Raw genomic sequence first — 21,100 nt, forward strand, 5'->3', positions numbered from 1 at the left:
TTAGCAAAGAACATTGTCAGAGAAGAATGAGAAAAGAGTAAATAGTTGGATTAAAATAATTATAGACATTCTCCTAGAGCTATAATTCTGTGTTTGAACTTAAAGCTTTGTTGTACTCTTATGCTGTGGTAAAACAGAAAATTCTTTCTTTGAAGAGCTTTGCACCTGCCCCATTGTGAAAACAGGAGAGAGAGTGTACTTACCTCCAAAGTCACAGCTCTCAGCAGCTCTGGATTAGAATTACACAATGCTCCTGCAAGCACCCCTCCAGCACTGAAAGCACTCAGGGTTGTGAGACTTGGCTGAGAGAAGCCTTGGTCATGAAGCGTCTTGATGCAAGCCTCTAAGTCAGCAAGACCATTGAGTTTTTTAGTTAGACGGCCATCGGCATGCCACTGGAGGCCTAACTCACCACCACCCCTGTAGTGAGAAAATGACAATGATGTAGATAGAGGTCGGCAAACTACATCTGGAGAAATGTTTCTGTATGGCCCTCAAGCTACCGACTGTTGTCACATTTTTAAAAGCTGGGGAGAAAACAAGAAGGACTATGCAACAGAGACTGTGCCTGGCCTGCAAAGCCTAAACGTTTACTATCTAGTTTTTCAGAGAAAAGTTTACCAACATCTGATATAGTCAAAAATTAATTCAACAAATACCCTTGAAGTGCCTACTTACTATTTATCAGGGATTGTCTAACTGTAGATGATATTTCTTTAGAAATATAAAGAAAAAAATCCCTGTGAGGAAAGAAAACAGAGCTACCAAGCATTGTGATTGCTGCTGTAACATAAGCATATTTAAGTTTTACAGAAGCAGAGGAAAAGAATGTCTATCTGTCCAGTTAGATATATACATGAGTTAGGAGCCCAAATGACTAAGATGATAAGTAAGCTGAATGGTGAAGGAAGAATGTGAATTTCCAGAAGGGCAAGGAAAGGGAAGGCATTAAGACACAGATAAAACACAGCATGTGCAAAGGCAAGGAGGTAGCAGAGCATGTCATGTGAAAGGACATGATGATAAGATGACACCACAGAGATAAGTCAGGTCATTACAGTACTTTACTGAGGAATTTGGGACTGTGTTCTCGAGATAGGGAGGTGGAGAAGATTTTAAGCAGAAACAAAATTATATTTGTGTCTTGAAAACAGCTAAAATAAAATAGATATTAGGCTGGAAAAAAGGAGTCCTGGGCTAGGGATGTGGTTCAAGTAGTAGAGTGCATGTCTTGTAAGCCTGGAGACACTGAGTTCAGACCCAGGAATTGCTACAAAGCCAAAACCAAAACAAAAAAGAGACTAGCCTAAGAGGCTGTTTAAGAAAAACCCAAACTAGCTGGGTAAGCTGGTGCACACCTATAATCCCAGTACTTGGGAGGCTGTGGCAGGAGGATCTTGAGTTTGACACCAGCCTGGGCTACATGGTAAGACCCTGCCTCAAAAGAAGAAAAAAAACAAAAAACAAAACAAACAAACCAAAAGAGAAAAACCTAAACTTAGGAGAATCAAACGGAAATAGTAATGTAACAAAGTAAGTAGAAAGAATGATGCATCTATTTAAAATTCCTGAAAACCTACCCTTTTGCTCTTTAGATCAACTAATCTATTACTGAATCAAGTTCCACCACCACAAGTTTAGGAATACATAAATCCAATAATACAAGTAAGAAAATAAGTTTTTGCTCCAACTGCATTGAAATTCTGGTTATCTATCACAATGTTTTAGTACTCATATGCCAGGTAAAATGTGCTGACTCACCTAACATGGCAATATGCTAATATCCATCCATCGTCCACCAACACCCGCCTCTCAGGCCTGAAGTTCATTTTTAAATCCATTCCGTATGCGCCATACACATGTACCAAGAGAGGTTTCTTCTGCAAATCTTCAGAGTCCGTTTTATGGAAAACAGTCATTGGCACCAATTTTCCATCCTGGAAATGAAGAATTGCTCTGCATGTCAAAAGTATTTTTTTTGGGAGGTTCCAAGATGGTGACTAGAGAGAGGAAGCAGAAAGCATGCTTCCTAAAGTAAATTTTTGCAGAGATGCTGGAGATACACCTGGCGGGAAAAACCACCAAGAGGTGGCAAAACTCCAACACCCAGCCTGTGCACAGCATCCTCCCCACCATGTTAAACGGAGAAACCAGGAGTGCTCCCGCGCTGCCAGACGCCAGCTCCTACCCTGCTTGGGAGACGCAGAACACCAGGTGAGCAGATAAGCAGCACGCGGTACTCCCTGGGACAAATCAGCATAGCTCCCTGGACAGACTGACCCCCGCCCAGGGAAAAAAAGGAAAAAAACCAAAACCCAAAAACTGAATAAGAAACACGCAGCTAAAAAAAAAAAAAAAAAGACACTAACAAAGAGGGCGTGGTGCCCTGAGCTCCAGAGAGTGGGGGAGGGGCACTTCCCCACACGAACTTTAAATAAAAAAGGACTGCAATTGCAACAGGTGGGTAGGGCTGTATACTAGAGAAAACAAAAGGGGCAAGCATCCAGGAGAACTCTAAGTAAACAAAGCCTGTAGGGCTAGGTGAGTGTAAAGCTCACTCCTGAGGTCTGCAATAAATAAAGCCTGCAGGAGCAGCTGGCTGACAGTAGGTGGCAGGTGAGCTGCAGCCTCAGATAGACATTCACAAAGCTGTCTCAAGACTCCTTTTTTTTTTTTTTTTTTCCTTTGATGAGAGAACGACAGAACTACTACTCAAACACCAGCACCAGGACTGGATGCTGAAGGACTAACACCAAAATTATTAAGACTGAAACTGTATTGCATTGGAACTTGGGAATTTTTAAAAATTATTTTTATTTATATTTATTATTTTTAAAATTTTTATCCTCTCTTTGTCTTTCTAATGCCTGTTGAGCTCACTGTTAATTAGTAAACTATCTTTCCTGGTTGTTTCTTCGGCTCTATTTTTTGTTTTTTTCCCTTTTTCTTTACCTTCATTGCTTCCCTCTCCTCTCACCCTTCCATTCTAGATATCACCATTGTTATTATTATAAGCTAGACAATACTGAATTACACACAGTACTGGGACAGTAACAGTAGCAATGGCAATGATGGGAAGACGGAAAAAGAGGGAAACCAATTTCCCCCCAACAATAAATTAATACAGGAACCAGAGGGAATGAAGAAAACAGATGCCCAGATCCAGACTCCAACAAAACGAAGATAAACTATGCCAAAGAACCCAATGAAGCTCACAAGAACAACCTGATAGAACAAATCCTGCAAGTAATCAATGAGAATTTTATAGAGATGATATTGGATATGGTCAACCAAAATGTACAGGAGACACTCAAGAAATTCCAAGACAACAAAAATAGAGAATTTGAGAAAGCACAAGAACAAATAAAAGAAACTATAGAAGCACTGTATAAACACCAAAGTGAAACAAAGAATGATAAATAAAGAGATAAATGAACTCAGGATGAAAACAGACAATATTAAAGGGGAAGGAACTCAGGATATGGAAAAACCTCAGAAAAAAGAACGAAACAAGAAATGCAAAACAAAATGGAAGGCCAATCCAGCAGATAAGAACAAGCAGAAAACAGAATCTCAGAGCTTGAAGATGAAATGGTAAAGGAAAAGCCGAAGAACTATTATTAAACAAGTCAAGATCTGTGAAAAGAAAATGCAAGAACTCACTGACTCCATCAAAAGCCAAACCTGAGAATCATAGGCACTGAAGGAGAAGAGGTGTAAGCAAAAGGAATGCATAATATATTCAACAAAATAATAACAGATTTCCCAAATCTAGAGAACACTATGCCCATACAGGTACAGGAAGCCTCCAGAACACCAAAGAGACCTGACCAAAATAAAACTACCACACGACATATTATCATAAAAACAACAAGTACAGAGATTAGAGAAAGAATACTGAAGGCTGTAAGAGAGAAAAAACAACATACAAAGGTAAACCCATCAAAATCACAGCAGACTTCTCAACAGAAACATTAAAAGCAAGAAGAGCTTGGGGTGAGGTCTTCCGGGCACTGAATGAAACTTCAACCCTAGGATACTCTACCCAGCAAAACTAGCATTCAAAATAGATGGAGCAATAAAAGTCTTCCATGATAAGCAGAAACTAAAACAATATATGACCACAAAACCAACACTGCAAAAGATTCTTCAAGGGATTCTGCACACAGAAAGTGAAACCCAACATAACCATGAAAGGGCAGGCAGTACCAAACTACAGGAAAAGAAAATGCAAGAAAGTAGAGAGTAGTATCTATTTAGCTACAATCAAACCCTCAAACAACTAAAACAACTAAATGACAGGAAACACCACATACCTATCAGTACTAACACTTAATGTTAATGGACTTAACTCCCCCATCAAAAGGCACTGTTTGACAAACTGCATTAAAAAGGAAGATCCAACAATTTGTTGCTTTTAGACCCATCTCATTGATAGAAATAAGCATAGGCTTAGGATGAAAGGTTGGAAGAAGATTTACCAAGCCAATGGCCCCTGAAAACAGGCAGGAGTAGCAATACTTATCTCTGACAAAGTAGACTTCAAACCTACATTGATCAAATGAGATAAAAAAAGACATTCCATACTAATGAAAGGGGATATAGACCAAAAGGAAGTAACAATTATCAACCTATATGCACCCAGTGTCAATGCACCCAATTTCATCCCCTGAAGGACCTAAAAGCATATATTAACTCCAACACAGTGGTGGTGGGAGACTTTAACACCCCACTATCATCAATAGATAGGTCATCCAAAAAATCAATAAAGAAATCCTAGATCTAAAACATACCATAGATCAAATGGACCTAGTTGATATCTACAGAACATTTCATCAAACTTCTACAAAATACACAGTTTTCTCAGCAGCCCACTGAACTTTCTCCAAAATAGATCATATCCTAGGGTGCAAAGCAAGCCTCAGCAAATACAAGAAAATAGAAATTATACCATGCTTTCTATCTGATCACAATGCATTAAAACTAGAACTCAACAACAAAAATAAAGACAAAAAACATGCAAACAGCTGGAAATTGAACAGCTCATTGCTTAATGAACAGTGGGTCATCGATGAAATAAAAGAGGAAAATAAAAGGTTCCTGAAAGTCAATGAAAATAAAAACACAACCTAACAGAACCTCTGGAACAAAGCAAAGGCAGTCCTGAAAGGAAAGTTTATAGCCATGAGTGCATATATGAAAAAGACTGAAAGATCCCAAATCAATGACCTAATGATACATATCAAACTCCTAGAAAAACAAGAACAAGCAAATCCCAAAACATATAGGAGAGAAATAATAAAAATAAGAGCTGAAATCAATGAAATAGAAACAAACAAACAAAAAATACAAAGAATTAATGAAACAAAAAGTTGGTTCTTTGAAAAAATAAATAAGATTGATAGACCCTTGGCAAACCTGACTAAAATGAGGAGAAAAAACTCAAATCAGTAAAATCAGGAATGCAAAAGGGGAGATAACAACAAACACCATGGAAGTCCAGGAAATCACCAGAGACTACTTTGAGAACCTATATTCAAATAAATATGAAAATCTTGAAGAAATGGAGAGATTTCTAGATACTTATGATCATCCAAAACTGAACCAAGAGGACATTAATCACCTGAATAGATCTATAGCACAAAATGAAATTGAAGCAGCAATCAGAGAGCACACAAGGGAGGGGTGAGGATAGGTAAGACACCTAAAAAATTAGCTAGCATTTGTTGCCCTTAACGCAGAGAAACTAAAGCAGATACCTTAAAAGCAACTGAGGCCAATAGGAAAAGGGGACCAGGAACTAGAGAAAAGGTTAGATAAAAAAGAATTAACCTAGAAGGTAACACACACACACACAGGAAATCAATGTGAGTCAATGCCCTGTATAGCTATCCTTATCTCAACCAGCAAAAACCCTTGTTCCTTCCTATTACTGCTTATACTCTCTCTACAACAAAATTAGAAATAAGGGCAAAATAGTTTCTGCTGGGTATTGAGGGGGTGGGGGGGAGAGGGAGGGGGCAGAGTGGGTGGTAAGGGAGGGGGTGGGGGCAGGGGGGAGAAACAACCCAAGTCTTGTATGCACATATGAATAATAAAAGAAAAAAAAAAAAGAAGCAGCAATCAAAAGTCTCCCAAAAAAGAAAAGTCCAGGATCTGATGGATTTTCTGCTGAATTCTATCAGACCTTAAAGAACTAATACCAACCCTCCTTAAACTATTCCATGAAATAGAAAGGGAAGGAAAACTGCCTAACACATTTTATGAAGCCAGTATTACACTTATCCCAAAATCAGGCAAAGACACCTCCAAAAAGGAGAACTATAGGCCAATCTCCTTAATGAACATTGATGCAAAAATCTTCAATAAAATAATGGCAAACAGAATTCAACAACATATCAGAAAGATCATTCACCATGACCAAGCTGGCTTCATTCTAGCGATGCAGGGGTGGTTCAACATACGCAAACCTATAAATGTAATACAGTACATTAATAGAAGCAAAGACAAAAACCACTTGATCATCTCAATTGATGCAGAAAAAGCCTTTGATAAGATCCAATACCATTTCATGATGAAAGCTCTAAGAAAACTAGGAATATAGAAGGAAAGTACTCAACATTTTAAAAGGTATACATGACAAACCTAGAGACAGCATTATAACAGTGAAAAACTGAAACCACTCCCTCTAAAATCAGGAACGAGACAAGGATGCCCACTATCTCCACTCCTATTCAACACAGTACTGGAATTCCTTGCCAAAGAATAAAGAAGGAATAAAGGGAATACTAATAGGTAAAGAAACTGTCAAAATATCTCTATTTGCAGAAGATACGATCCTATACCTTAAAGATCCAAAAAACTCTACCCAAAACACCATAAACAGCTATAGCAAGGTGGCAGGATACAAAATCAACTTACAAAAATCATTAGCTTTTCCATACACCAGCAATGAACAAATTGAGAAAGAATATATGAAAACAATTCCATTTACAATAGCCTCAAAAAAAATCAAATACCTAGGAGTAAACTTAACAAAGGATGTGAATGACCTCTACAAGGAAAACTATAAACTTCTGAAGAAAGAGATTGAAGAAGACTACAAAGTGGAGAGATCTCCCATGCTCATAGATTGGTAGAAGCAACATAGTAAAAATGTCTATACTCCCAAAAGTAATCTACATGTTTAATGCAACTCCCATCAAAATCCTAATGACATTCATCAAAGAGATTGAAAAATCTACTGTTAAATTTATTTGGAAAACAAGAGACCAGGAATAGCCAAGGCAATACTCAGCAAAAAGAACAATGCTGGAGATATCACAATACTCGACTTCAAACTATATTACAAAGCAATAGTAATAAAAACAGCATGGTACTTGCACAAAAACAGACATGAAGACCAGTGGAACAGAATAGAGGACCCAGATATGAAGCCACACAACTATAACCAACTTATCTTTGACAAAGGTGCTAAAAATATAAGATGGAGCAAAGACAGCCTCTTCAACAAAAACTGCTGGGAAAACTGGTTAGCAGTCTGCAAAAAACTGAAACTAGATCCATGTTTATCACCCTATACCAGTATTAACTCAAAATGGATCAAGTACCTTAATATCAGACCCCAAACTCTAAAGTTGGTACAGAAAAGAGTAGGAAATACTTTGGAAATAATAGGTATAGGCAAAGACTTTCTCAATGGAACCCCAGCAACTCAGCAACTAAGAGATAGCATAGACAAATGGGACTTCATAAAACTAAAAAGCTTCTGCTCAACAAAAGAAATGGTCTCTAAACTGAAGGGATCACCCACAGAGTGGGAGAAATTATTTGCCAGCTACACATCAGACAAAAGACTGATAACCAGAATATATAGGAAACTCAAAAAACTAAACTCTCCAAAATTAATGAACCAATAAATGGGCAAGTGAACTAAACAGAACTTTCTCAAAAGAAGAAATTCAAATTGCCAAAAAACACATGAAAAAATGCTCACCATCTCTAGCCATTAAGGAAATGCAAATGAAAACCATACTAAGAGTCCACCTCACCCCTGTTAGAATAGCCATCATCAAAAATACCACCAACAACACGTGTTGGCAAGGATGTGGGGAAAAAGGAACCCTTATACACTGCTGGTGGGAATGTAAACTAGTGCAACCACTCCGAAAAAAAATTTGGAGGCTTGTTAAAAATCTAAACATAGATCTGCCATATGATTCAGCAATACCACTCTTGGGGATATACCCAAAAGAATGTGACACACTTTACTCCAGAGGCACCTGCACACCCATGTTTATTGCAGCACTATTCACAATAGCTAAGTTATGGAAACAGCCAAGATGCCCCACTATCGATGAATGGATTAAGAAAATGTGGTATTTATACACAATGGAATAATACTCATCATGAAGAATGAAATATTATCATTTGCAGGTAAATGGATGGAACTGGAGAAGATCATTCTGAGCGAGGTTAGCCAGGCCCAGAAGACCAAAAATTGTATGTTCTCTCTCATATGCGGACTTTAGATCAAGGGCAAACACAACAAGGGGATTGGACTCTGATCACAAGATAAAGCGAGAGCACACAAGCGAAGTATGAGGATAGGTAAGACACCCAAAAAACCAAGATGGCATTTGATGTCCTCAATGCAAAGGAACTAATGCAGAAACTTTAAAGCGACAGAGGCCAATAGGAGAAGGGGACCAGGAACTAGAGAAAAGGTCAGTTCGAGAAGAATTAATTTAGAATGTAATACACACGCACAGGAAATCAATGCGAGTCAACTCCCTGTATAGCTACCCTTATCTCAACTAGCAAAAACCCTTGGTCTTTCCTATTATTGCTTATACTCTCTCTTCAACACAATTAGAGATAAAGGCAAAATAGTTTCTGCCTGGTAGCGAGGGGGTGGGGGGGAGAGGGAGGGGGTGGGGGTTGGGGGAATGGGGGAGAAATTACCCATTTTATGCACATATGAATAAAAGAAATTTTAAAAAAAGTATCTTTTTTGTTTTTCTTTAGTGCTGCTAATTGAACCCAGGACCTTGCACATGCTACATAAATGCTCTATCACTCAGCTACAGCCCCAGCCCAAGAAGTCATTTTAGATATTTACCCCCAATTTAAATAGTTCTGTGCACTGCCCATCCCTTATGTATTACTTATTGATGATCAATATCAACTGCACTTAAGACAAAAGAGTTCATCTCAAAAAATCCATAATCATTCTTGTTTCCAATTGCCTTCCTGACCTATGGTCTCAGACTGAAAAGAGCAGTATGATTGGCTTGAAAAGATTTTATTGAACATAGCTTTTTGTAACATTAAAACGTCACATTAAGTGATGTTTTAAAAGCATTTTTTTATGGTGATATCGGGATTTGAATTCAGGACTTCACACTTGCTAGGCAAACAGTCTGCCTGCCACTCTGCCAGCCCTTTTAGATATTGGGTATTTTCTAGATAGGGTCTTGAGAACTACTTGCCTAGGGCTGGCTTCAAACCTGAATCCTCCAGATCTCTGTCTCCCAAGTAGCTAGGTTTACAGGCCTAAGCCACTGGCATCCAGCCTTAAAAGCATTCTTTTAAAATCAGTATTATTGCAATTTTCTCTCTTTAGGTCAAGCCAAAATGCTCAGCAAGGTTGGAAATCCTAGTATACAATTCTCCTTATGCCTAGGGTTAGACATTGATATTTCTCATCTTTGAATATTTATAAATATGCTGAGTAAAAAAGTCTTCTTGCTCAATTTTCTGTCCTCTATAGTCAGATGTCTCAACCATTAGGACCTGAAATCTCTTATGAACCTTATTGATATAAACCTCTTTAAAGGCCTATTTAACATTTTGAAAAAGAAGTAGTTTAAAATTTAAGTTAAATTGCTTTTAAGTGATGTAACTGTTCTCTAATGAACTTCTAACTCAAAAACCCAGGTGACTGAAACTAGGCACTCTCTGGGCAGCTAAAACCAGATAACTAAACTATTTTATATCTTCCGCTTACAGAAAAAGGTAGAGAGGTTGGTTCTCACGCTGTTTAAAGAAACCAATCAAATAGCACTAGTTTAATAAAGAAAATAATATAACCAGGTGACTCTCCCTATTTTTAAAATTTTCACTTTGAAAACTTCATTTGGGGCAATAAATGGAGACAACAGAATGATATCAAGTTGGGAGGACACCTCCCTCTCATTGTTTATCATACCCAACTTGTTATGATAGCATAAGTGGATTTTCATTTATTGAGAATAAGATCTATTCTTATAAACTTGACGTGACAAATTTTTGCAAAGCAACTGTGGTCTTTTCCATCCTGTCTCTAACCCTCTTTTCAACTATGTAATTAGAAAATGTACTGGTTGAAACTGTAAAGATGGTAACTGGATCTCAAAATTTTCAGCATGGCAGAAAGCCTACAGAAATGTCTAGCAGATTCTGCCCAGCGCTACCAGCTCTCTGATGCTTGAAGAACTGGCTTTTCAAGAACTTAACTGCTCTTTGAATTTGGGTACAATAATTGCAACATTTTGGTAGATTGTCATAATCCCATGTTTGTAAAATGAAACAACCCCAGAAAATATGTAGTGAGACATAGGTGGTTAATAATGATTTTTTTTTAAGAGGTATAGAAAACAAGATTGAAAATTAGTAATTTAAATTTTATTTTGCATTTGTTGCTTTTACAACACAAATATTTGCTTAAAGATATTAAGAGAATCAATGAATTACAGAAAAATTACACAAGGAAAAAAGGCTTGTATTACAATTTATTTTGTTACCACATGTGAAACTGTTTGATATGTGATATGATAAAGTCTGAAAATTCCTTAATTTCAAGGCCTTAGTTAACTTATTAATTTGTTCTATATTTGCACAAATTTGTGAATTCTGTATAGTGAACATAAATCAATCAATTATTTCCTTTTGCATTTCTAATTTCCCTCCAATCTTCCTTCTTTTGTATACTACCTTTGGCCTTACTGGCCTCCTTTATTACTTCTTGAATTACATAATTTCTTTCCAAATTTGGGGCCTCTGGACAAACGGAATCCCCTTTTCCTTTCTAGCTAACTCTTCATCATCCCAGAGGTCTCCCCCCTGAAATGTCATTTCTTCAGACTAGGTAAGGTCCCTTTGCCATGTGTCTCTTCTGTACTTAATGTGTCTTCCTTTGCAGCAGTCAATATCTTAGTAATAACTTCCTCTGAGGGCAGGGACTGTGTTATCTATCTAGTTCACCCTCATCAGCTGCTTACCATATCTTCACAATTTTTTCCTTAATTACTAGCATACCAACTTTATTTTTTTCTTTAACTCAAATTTTAAAATTCAATATAAATATGTGAAGTGAGGGATTTTTCTAATCCATGTTAAAATAAATATATGAGTATTAAAAGTTAAAACAATCCATATATTCCCTAAAATCATTCGGGCCTTACTGTGGTGTAAAGGCTCTATTTCAGAAAATGGTGCTGAAACACAGCTTCAGTCTCTTGGCTAACACACTTTCAATGAACGGGAGATGAAAGTACATTTTAAAACCTACCTTGCTTTTGGCTTCTAGACGTAAAACACGACTACTCTTTGTGATTGGGTCTTCATGCCCAGTCTCCTCAAATAGTTTGCCTTCTGCAAACTTATATGTGTAGTATTTTGGGGGTCGTATTGGCGAGCAAAGCTGAAAGGGGCAGTTCTTTGGGTCAGAATTTGTATCCATTATGAATCCACAGGCCCAAGGAGGGAGCTGAGGAAACAAAACAGTTATTTCCACACTTTAGATACTAAGTATGACTGATTAAGTTCTGATTCTGCTCCCAACAAGATGATGTAGATAGCTAGTTTACTTTGTTACCACAGGAAGTGTCACTTAAAGATTACTTCCTCACAAAATGTATTTTAAATAAACAAACAAAACCCTCTCTTTCTTTTTGTTGGGGGTGGGGGGCAGTACTAGGGCTTGAATTCAGGACTTCACACTTGCTACACAGGCACTCTACCATTTGAGCCACTCTGCCACCCTACAAACAAAACTCTACGTTAATGACCAATAAAACAAGGAAAAATATATGAAAACACATTTATCATGATTCTAGATTTATAAGAAATCACTTTTTAAAACAATTTTTTAATTAGTATATATTTGTTGTACAGAGGGGATTCACTGTGACAACTATGAATAGGTTTACATTGTACATTGTTAGATCACCCCCACCATCTCTCTCCTCAACCCCCTCCCGCCCCACTTAAAGCAATTGTCAGAGGTTTCATTGTTCTATTTTGTACAGGTATGTGAAGTTCATCAACCACATTCCCTTACCTTAATCTCCTTCATTCACTATTCCCCCTCCCATCACCCCCCCACACTGTACCTATTTTACAGTCCTGTCTTTAGTTATTAATTTCTAAATCGATGTTCAAAAGGGTTTCTCGATGTATCCCTGCTGTGGCTGTATACTTGACTTTGCCAGTTCAACCCCTTCCACTGCTCTCCTTTACCCATTTTTCAACAGCTATGAAATAACGTTTAACATGAAAGTTTATTTTGGGCTACAAACTTGGGTGATGAAAGAGCCAAATGGTTAAGAATAAGAGCAAATGAAATTAGTAATTCCAACACCCAACAACAGCTCCAATATCTCTGTTCTCATGTGTATTTCAAATAATTTTCCCACCAGTCCTTAGCCTGCTGCCTGGACAGCTCAGGGATGAGTTATATTCCAGGGTTACAAATGCACTAAAGCATTTACAATTTGTTTCTAACTTTAGTTTCCAGGCTAACCATTGTGCTGAACAAAACCTTTCCAGGCACATCTACTTTGAAAGACTCAGAGCTATTATGCTTAAGATTCTTAACTTTAAGTAAAAAGAAAAGGAATCAAAATTTATTCTCTTGGAGCAGCAGGGTCCAGCTTCAAGCTTTCCACTAACATCCCACTTATACCTTTTAAAGAACTCTGATAAGCAGGTTGACAGTGTTAGAAAAGGTACTGAGAGTCAGAACATTAAAAGAAAATTGCCTTTCTTTTCCTGAGTAATTGTAGAAAGAGCAAATTCCTTAGAAAATCGGAGGTCTTGGCACAGCAACATCACGGGCAGGCACTACTGGGAAGGGACAGACGGGCACACATGAAGAGTATACGATTTCACCTGTAGAAACCACAGCCAAAGCTGTACTTTGCTCCCCAAGCAGATTTCTTCTAATTAACCCAAAGAGTTTATTTCTGGCAAACAGATAAGGACACACATTTACAATGTGTTTTTAAGAGTTCCTGACTTGTTCTCATCAGACTGAGGATTATCTTATCGAAAGAAGTTATACTGCAAAGCTGGTAACAAGGCATCATCCTGAGAGTACAAGGTTCCTTGGCCCACAGAAGTTCAAGGTTTTCTGCCTTATGTGACCAATGTAACAAGCTGTTTTAGCTTTAGGCCAACTGGTACCAATCAATCAAAATTCGTTTGGGTTTTTCTGAAACTAAGGAGTCCAAGGTTAAAGTTGTAATATAACAAAAACTGTTCCAAGGCCAGGAACTTTTTAAAGTTTGTCCAGCTAACACAGAAATAAATATTAACTGTCTCAAGGATATTTTAAGTATTTTTCCTACTGAGATATAACATGCTGAGAGAAAATTGGCCTGTATATGCAGACATTTCATCCAAAAAAAACTGATGTTAGCATATAGCCCAAAATTACTCGGCCTGGGGTATAGCTCCGTGGAAGAACATTTACATAGCATAGATGAGGCCCTGGCTTTGATCCTCAGCATTGCAATAAAATGTTCACGACTTGCTTAAATATCATAAGTAATTAAATGTAACTTCTTTTTATGGAAAAAATGCTACTAGAAAATTCTGATGACATGATGACTGAGAACAGGAAATATGTGGCAGGTTCAACATCTCCATTACTGAGACTGAGTTTAGAAAGCTTTTTTAGTTAAGTGTCCACTAGGCAGAAGAATTATATATAGAATTACTTATGAATCACTCATGGTATTGTTAAACATCTCAACATCTCATCTTTTGTGTAAGGAACTGTCTATGGTTATTAACGGTGTTATCCAGATTATGAAAAAGGGTCTAGTCTATAAAATTCCTAAGTAGCACCTGGTATGTTATATAGTATTTGAATCCATTTGATGAATGCTATTCAAGGCAGAATAGATACTAAAATCGATAGAAAAAAGACACAAAATAAAGACATGATGTTTGTTCTCATGAAAATCGAAACAATGGAAACTGAGGAATATTTTAAAATAGAAATACTTACAAGGAACATAAAAGATCTTTACTTCAATGTTATTATAGCAGAGTAAGCTTCTTATGACATTCCTAATTTTTTTGATATAGAATTTTGTAATAAATGCATTGCTGGAAATTATATATTCTATTTAATCCCTATTCATATAGACTGTAGTAAGAATAGATGCTCTGCTAGTCTGAAAATGCCTGAATTTGGCATCAATTAGCCACTAAAAAGAAACATTCTAAATGCAGCAGATGAAGGCAATAAGAAAATTCCTAAAGTCTGAGGTAGGTGTGGTGGTGTATGCCTGTAATCCCAGCATTTAGGAGGCTGAGGCAGGAAGACCTCAAGTTGGAGGCCAGTGTGGGATACAAAACAAACAAAAAAAATACTTGAAGTTTTTTTTTTTTTTTTTTTTTTGCGGTACTGGGGCTTGAACTCAGGGTCTACACCTTGAGCCACTCTGCCAGTCCTTTTTTGTGAAGGGTTTTATTCGAAGATAGGATAAGGTCTCTGGAACTATTTGCCTGGGCAGGCTTCAAAGGTGATCCTCCTTATCTCTGCCTCCTGAGTAGCAAGGATTACAGGCCTGAGGTTCCCTGCTCAAAAAACTGTAATCTATGCAAATTCCTTCACTGTCAGTAAAAAAATGTCAAATCATAGCTTCATCTTCCAGAAGTGCATTCTGCCTCAGTAAAACAGATTTGTTAAGAGTTCCCTTAAGGGATGGTGGAGTGGCTCAAGTGGCAGAGAGCCTGCCTACCAAGTGTGAGGCCCTGAGTTCAAACTCTAGTACCATAAAAAAAAAAAGTTACCTTAATATTTTCTGACCTTCTCCAGCTTCAGAGCTTTGTTTCTCATACTAGATTACCATAGCCCACCCCACCTATCAAAGTCCTACCTATCCTCTTTATCTCAAATTTATATTACTTTATATTCCTTCATATTCCTTTCTTTTAGCCACATAGCACAGCTCTGGTTTTGATACTGCTTATTTAAAATCACCTTACATTTAACCTTTGTGTCCTAATCTAATTTCATGATAACCTGTATCCATTCCATTTCATAATTTCCAACAAAGTATTCTGCATGTACTTCAGTAAACAGCCACTAGATTGATTGGATTTTTAAGAGGAATTCTGACAACACTGGAATGGAGGGGTTGGTGCAAATGGTCTATGTTGTCTGCTGGTCAATTGGCTCAGTAACTTTTTCCTTATCAAGCAAAATGAGGGCTTTTCTCTTCTCTTTGGTGCCTGCTATCTTAAATGGTTAACTTTTTTTTTTTTTTTTTTTTGGCAGAACTGGCATTGGAACTCAGGGCCTCACGCTTGCTAGGCAGGTGCTCTATCACTTGAGCCACTCTGCCAGCCCAGTGCCTGCTATCTTAATGCTGCTTTGAAACTAGGCAGTATGGTCAACTAGTTAGCTTGCCAAGTGGACATGACACATCTCTGTGCTGCTGTGCAGACCACTGCCACCCCTATATTGAAAGAGACCAGAGTCTTTATTCCCATTTCCTGCCGGGGGCAGGGCAGGAAATGTTTTTTCCCCCCTTTTTTTCATTTTCCCCCACTCTTATCCTGTAATAGTAAATTTCTTTCCTAATAAACTTTACCATTAAAAAGAAAAAGAAAAGAAAGAGACCAAAGTCACAAGCATGTGACAGACTACTGTCCTACTGGAGATGTGGGTTGGAGGCAGAGGCCGCCAGTGGCTGGGCACTAGCTGCAAGTTGGTCCAAGTTATTGTTATACCTAAAACCATAAAGATATGTGATACACAGAGATATGCAGAAAGAGAAATATAATGGCCTTTATAACTCTATTTCTGAAGTTCATGTTGTAAGGAAACATTTTAAGTAAACCCACAGGTTTTCCCATGTAATTTAAAAACAAACCTAAACCTGATAGAGTGAGGATGCTAAATGACATTGAAATTATATTTCTTTTAAGAAAAAGTACATGATATTCAAAAATTGACACTCTGTTATGGTAGGCTGTATATGTGTTTTGATTAATAGTATTGTCTTTTGAAAATTTACCATACCTTTAGAGATCGAACTGAATCATCAGCCAGACCAATCACATTAACATAAAGTAGATTGCTGTGCTTCAGAAATAGAACACAGTGATCTTTAAACATGTCCAAGTCTACAACTTTGGTATTTCTTTTCATTGTGAAAAATAAATCCCAATTCATAATAGCAGGGGTATCAGCCGCTGTTCTCATCAGCTGTGTGGGAACAAAGAAGAGATTGAGGTAAAAAAACATACAAAGGCTAAAGCATCCAGAGACTAAACCACTAAAAACTACATCATACTAGTTGTTACAATTTTAAGAAGAACTGAAGTGATTAGGTCTGTATCAAGGATGAAGGAACATAGTCCACACTAGCCTGCTTGGTAGTGAGACAGTATCGCTCAGTGCTCAATTGGCGGCCAACTAGTGTTGAATAGGGGCACTGACGGCCAGGTGACTATGGGATGTATCATGTGTGCATGCCTGAGATTAATCCAAACTGCCAAACTCACAAAATCCTGAATTCATAGGTTTGCTCTTTAAGTCTTTGTTAGCATACAATCAGGATAGAATATGTTTCACTTACTAACCTTTCAGACACAATTAAAATAGGCAGAGATATTAATATTAGTTCTAAGGGAAGAGAAATGGGATGCATAATGTACAGGAGGGTAGCATCAATCTCTACACTTTAATGAAACCCTACAAAATAATTATCTCTTAGGAATGTTTAAGTGTGACACATCTAAACAGTCCCACTGGGGACAAGCAGAATCCAGAATTACCTTGAATTCTGTAGGCTCTCCAACATTAGTGAGAATGTACAATTCATCATCTCTGTGTTCAACGTAGTAAAGAACCCCATGTATGCGCTTCTGGATAAGTACTGGTGGGTCCCAAGGGCTCAAGCCATCTATCAGCCACACTTCAGAAGTGGTCTTGTTCATGATATTTATGGTGAGGAAACGACTATCTTTTGTAAGATAAAGGAAAACAAAATAGCTAGAGAGAGACAGAAAGAGACACATGAGATCTCAGTAAATCTCAAACGCGTGCTACCTTGTTAATGACAGTACCTCCAATATACATGCTTATTCATAATCTGGATAGAAAAATTTAAAATTCCTTAGTGGCTATTACTGAAAAATTAATTTATTTTATCATTCTCCCTGTAGAGTTATTTAAAGTCATTTTTCCTAAAATTTTTGTTTTCAAACACAGAAAGGAGTTAAAAGAACTGTAACATCAATCCCCTGTACCCACCACACAGATTCTGTCATTGCTACTATTTTGCTGTACGTCCTTCATCGTCTATCTATGTATCCATGAATCCATCTTTATTTGATACATAGCAACATAAGCTACAAACATCATCTCTCAATCCCATTAGCTTTCTGCTAAGAGACACGAAATAGCAGAGAAGAAAAGGTACACAGTGTATTTTTATTTTGTTCCTTCTCTGTATGTATAGTGGATTCCCCCAATCCCAATTTTTTTGAACCTTTCTCCCAGCATTTACAACAAAACAGGTCATTAGGAAGAAAACCCCTCACAATCTCACTAATCTAACACATTTTAAAAAACTAACATTACTTTTTTCTATTTTTCTTTCTAAGGTTTTTATTTTATGCATGTCTTTAAATACATATACTACAGATGCAATTTTTGATTCTGCATTTTACATATCATCACTTTCTCCTGTATCAACATATTTATGGTGACTTTTTTTTTCAAATGTAAGGTCTTATATAACTTTCATTAATGCTCAGACTTTTTTATTTCAGCTTTCTAGTCTAAGCTCACTGTATTTGGGGATTCCATGACATCTTTATGATGTGAAAACATGATCACTTTTAAAATAGTTGTCTAATATTCCATCAGGTTGAATTACCATACCTCTTAAAATTTTATTTATTTTTAATTTTTTTGGCAGTACTAGGATTTGAACTCAGGGCTTTGAACTTGCTAGGCAGGCATTCTACCATTTAAGCCACACCCCCATCCTTTTTTTTTTTTTGCTTTAGTTACTTTTCAGTTAGTCTCACATTTTTGGCTGGGCCAGTCTCAGATAGTTTCTTCCTACCTGTGGCCTTCCATATATCTGGGATGACAGGTGTGGGCCACCACAACTGGCTTATTGGTTGAGATGGGATCTGGCTAACTTTTTTTTACCTTGGCTGGCCTTCAACTGAGATCCTCATGATCTTCCTCCCAAGTGGTCAGGATTACAGGTGTGAGCCACTGTGCTTGGCTAAAAATTTGCATTTTAATGTTTCATTATAAGAAAAAACAGGGAACATATTCATGAAGATAATTTCTGCTTTGGCCTTTATAATTTTTTCTTTAAGATGACTTTTAGGAATTGGAATACTAATTCAGTATTATTTTTACAACTAAATAAGCAAAATAATTAAAGGCACTATAATAACTTATACTGACCTATTGGAATGGCTTTAAGTGATACTTTCATATTTTTCCTCATTATAAAAGCAATTTATACTGAAAATGTAAAGAAAGATGGTATCCTTAAATCCTTAAAGTATGTTTATTTGCCAAACATACTTGTTTTGTGAAATGTCTGTGTACATTTCAAACTTGAGCTTGGCATATACACAGCTCTTTATAAAGTAAGGTTAACTTGTATTTTTGTTGAAATGTCTTCCTTTATTTCTTTTCTAGATTTTGCTTATAATAGTTTTTGATTTAGGAGCTTAATATTTTAGGTAATTGGTAGTATTGGCACTACACATTGTAATTTCTTATACTGATTTTATGCTTTGCAGCCACTTTAACCATATTGAATAAAATACTTATAATTTCATCTTTTTTGAAAGGGGTTGTATTTTTTCCCGAAGATTCTTCAAGTCTCTTAGAAGTGCATGATGACATATGAAGTGATATTAATTCTCCCAAAAAGTCGGTATTTTCTACAGTATCAAAAAAATAACCATTTATTTTTATTAGTTTGTCTCTTTTGTCATGTAAGTTTTCATACATAAAAGGATCTGTTTTAGAATTATCAACTCTAGTCTCTATTATTTGTCCTTCAGTTTGTGTTACTTTAACTGTTGTGTAGTTTCATATATTTTAATACAAGATTTTAGGGCAAGTCCTCAGTCTACTTTGCTCTTTATTTTCAATATTTCTTTACTACTTTTATCTTTTTTTTAAATTTGGTAATGACAAATGAAAAGATAAGTTACTTGCTAGAAAAGAAGTAAAATATTTCTTAGAACAGAAAAGGAATGTAAAGAACTAATTTCCATTTCCATTTTTTTCTACTGATTTATTTATTTATTTATTTACAGGGTCTCACTATTTATTTATTTACAAGGAATTAGAAAGTACTAAAGTACTAGGGAAAGTAAATTTTTTTTTGATTGGTACTGGGGTTTGAGTCAGGGCTTCATGCTTGCTAAGCAGGTGCTCCACTGCTTGGGGCACATCTCCAGCCTTTTTTGTCCCGGTTATTTTTGAGATAGAGTCTCACTTTTTGCCTAGGCCAGCCTGGAGAAAGACGCTCATAATTATGTTTCCCACAGTAGCTGGGATGACAAGTGTACACCACCACATTCAGCTTTTCATGTTGAGACAGGGTCTCATGAACTTTTTGCTTGGGCTGGCCTGGACTACAGTCTTCCTGATCTCAGCAGCTGCATAGATGGGATGACAGATGCATGACACTGTGCCCAGCTATTAGTTAAGATGGGTCTTATAAACTTTTTGCTCAGGCTGGCCTCGAATTGTGACCTGCCCTATCTCTGCTTCCTAAGTAACTAGAATCACAGGCATGACCAGTGGCGCCCTGCCTGAAGAAAGTAAATTTTAAAGACTAATGAACATCATGGCTAAAGCAAAGCAATCTAAAGTTCAGATAATCTATATGAAATGGGTCGTGAATTCTGTGCAACTGATACCATAATATTCTAGTTATGACTTACAAGAGATTTACAGTTGCTACATGTGGCAGCCCTATTAAGTGTTCAATTAACTATTCTTTTCGTGTATCACAGTCTGGAGAGTATGTTAGTAACTCAGCATTTTCAGTCAATAATGTATTTGTATTTACTCTGGAGTTTGAATATAACAAGACTGTAATTTAGAACATAAGAAAGTAATGAAAGCATGTTTGCCATAGCCTTATTATACCTGATTCCAAACAAAATCAACATTTCAACACAACCAAGACAAGCACTTTACATAACAGGAGAAATATTCTGGAGAAAATGATTTAATTGTGTTATTCTAGTACCTTGGGTCTTTTTCTGTATAAAAACGTTCATTACGTTTGTTATCACCAAATGTGGCTCGATATACATCATGACAGCGAAGGTTCCTTTGGAAGGTGTAGAATAAAACATCTTCATCTTCTTCATCCTTTACCCACTCTAATAGGAAGTAAAGTTAGACACAGTCACCTAAATAAACAGTTTAAAAATAAAACAAACCAAAAAAGGAATAGTTCATTCTAATTTTGAGTGCCAAAGAGAAAAAATGTGCAAGCCTGCCCCCTGGAAATTTAAATATAATATAGGTTTGACTGTAACTAACTTGTGTTATATAGATAAGGTAGACGGCAGAGTGTTTCAGAAAATAAAACACCACTGTATCTGTTCTAAGTTTTCAAGTAGCCAGTCTTGGGTTATTCAAGTTTCTAAATAAGAGCTAAATCTTCATCTTCAATTTTAGGAAAGACATTGGTAAAGTCACATTTGCTTTTAGGAGATTAATTATGCTTAAATCTACAACTTGTAACTTTAAGCTGAAGAAATACTGGATCACTTTCTCTCATATCTCAACCTTTTCTGTCTGTTTTTAAGTGATAGG

General features: G+C 36.8%; 1 protein-coding gene across 9 annotated transcripts in view; it reads right to left on the reverse strand.

The window, feature by feature from the left end:
* Prepl (prolyl endopeptidase like) overlaps window positions 1–21,100 on the reverse strand; it is a 55,534-nt gene that overhangs the window by 7,612 nt on the left and 26,822 nt on the right. For all 9 annotated transcript variants that reach the window (XM_074049606.1, XM_074049605.1, XM_074049604.1 and 6 more), the window contains 6 exons: window positions 20,526–20,661; window positions 17,059–17,275; window positions 16,301–16,486; window positions 11,552–11,749; window positions 1,762–1,937; window positions 204–420 (listed from right to left, as the gene is read on the reverse strand). In XM_074049606.1, coding sequence (XP_073905707.1) covers window positions 204–420; window positions 1,762–1,937; window positions 11,552–11,749; window positions 16,301–16,486; window positions 17,059–17,275; window positions 20,526–20,661 — 1,130 coding nt within the window. The remainder of the gene's footprint in view (window positions 1–203; window positions 421–1,761; window positions 1,938–11,551; window positions 11,750–16,300; window positions 16,487–17,058; window positions 17,276–20,525; window positions 20,662–21,100) is intronic.

This window comes from Castor canadensis, chromosome 12 (genome assembly GCF_047511655.1).
Source record: "Castor canadensis chromosome 12, mCasCan1.hap1v2, whole genome shotgun sequence".
NCBI classification, from domain to species: Eukaryota; Metazoa; Chordata; class Mammalia; order Rodentia; family Castoridae; genus Castor; species Castor canadensis.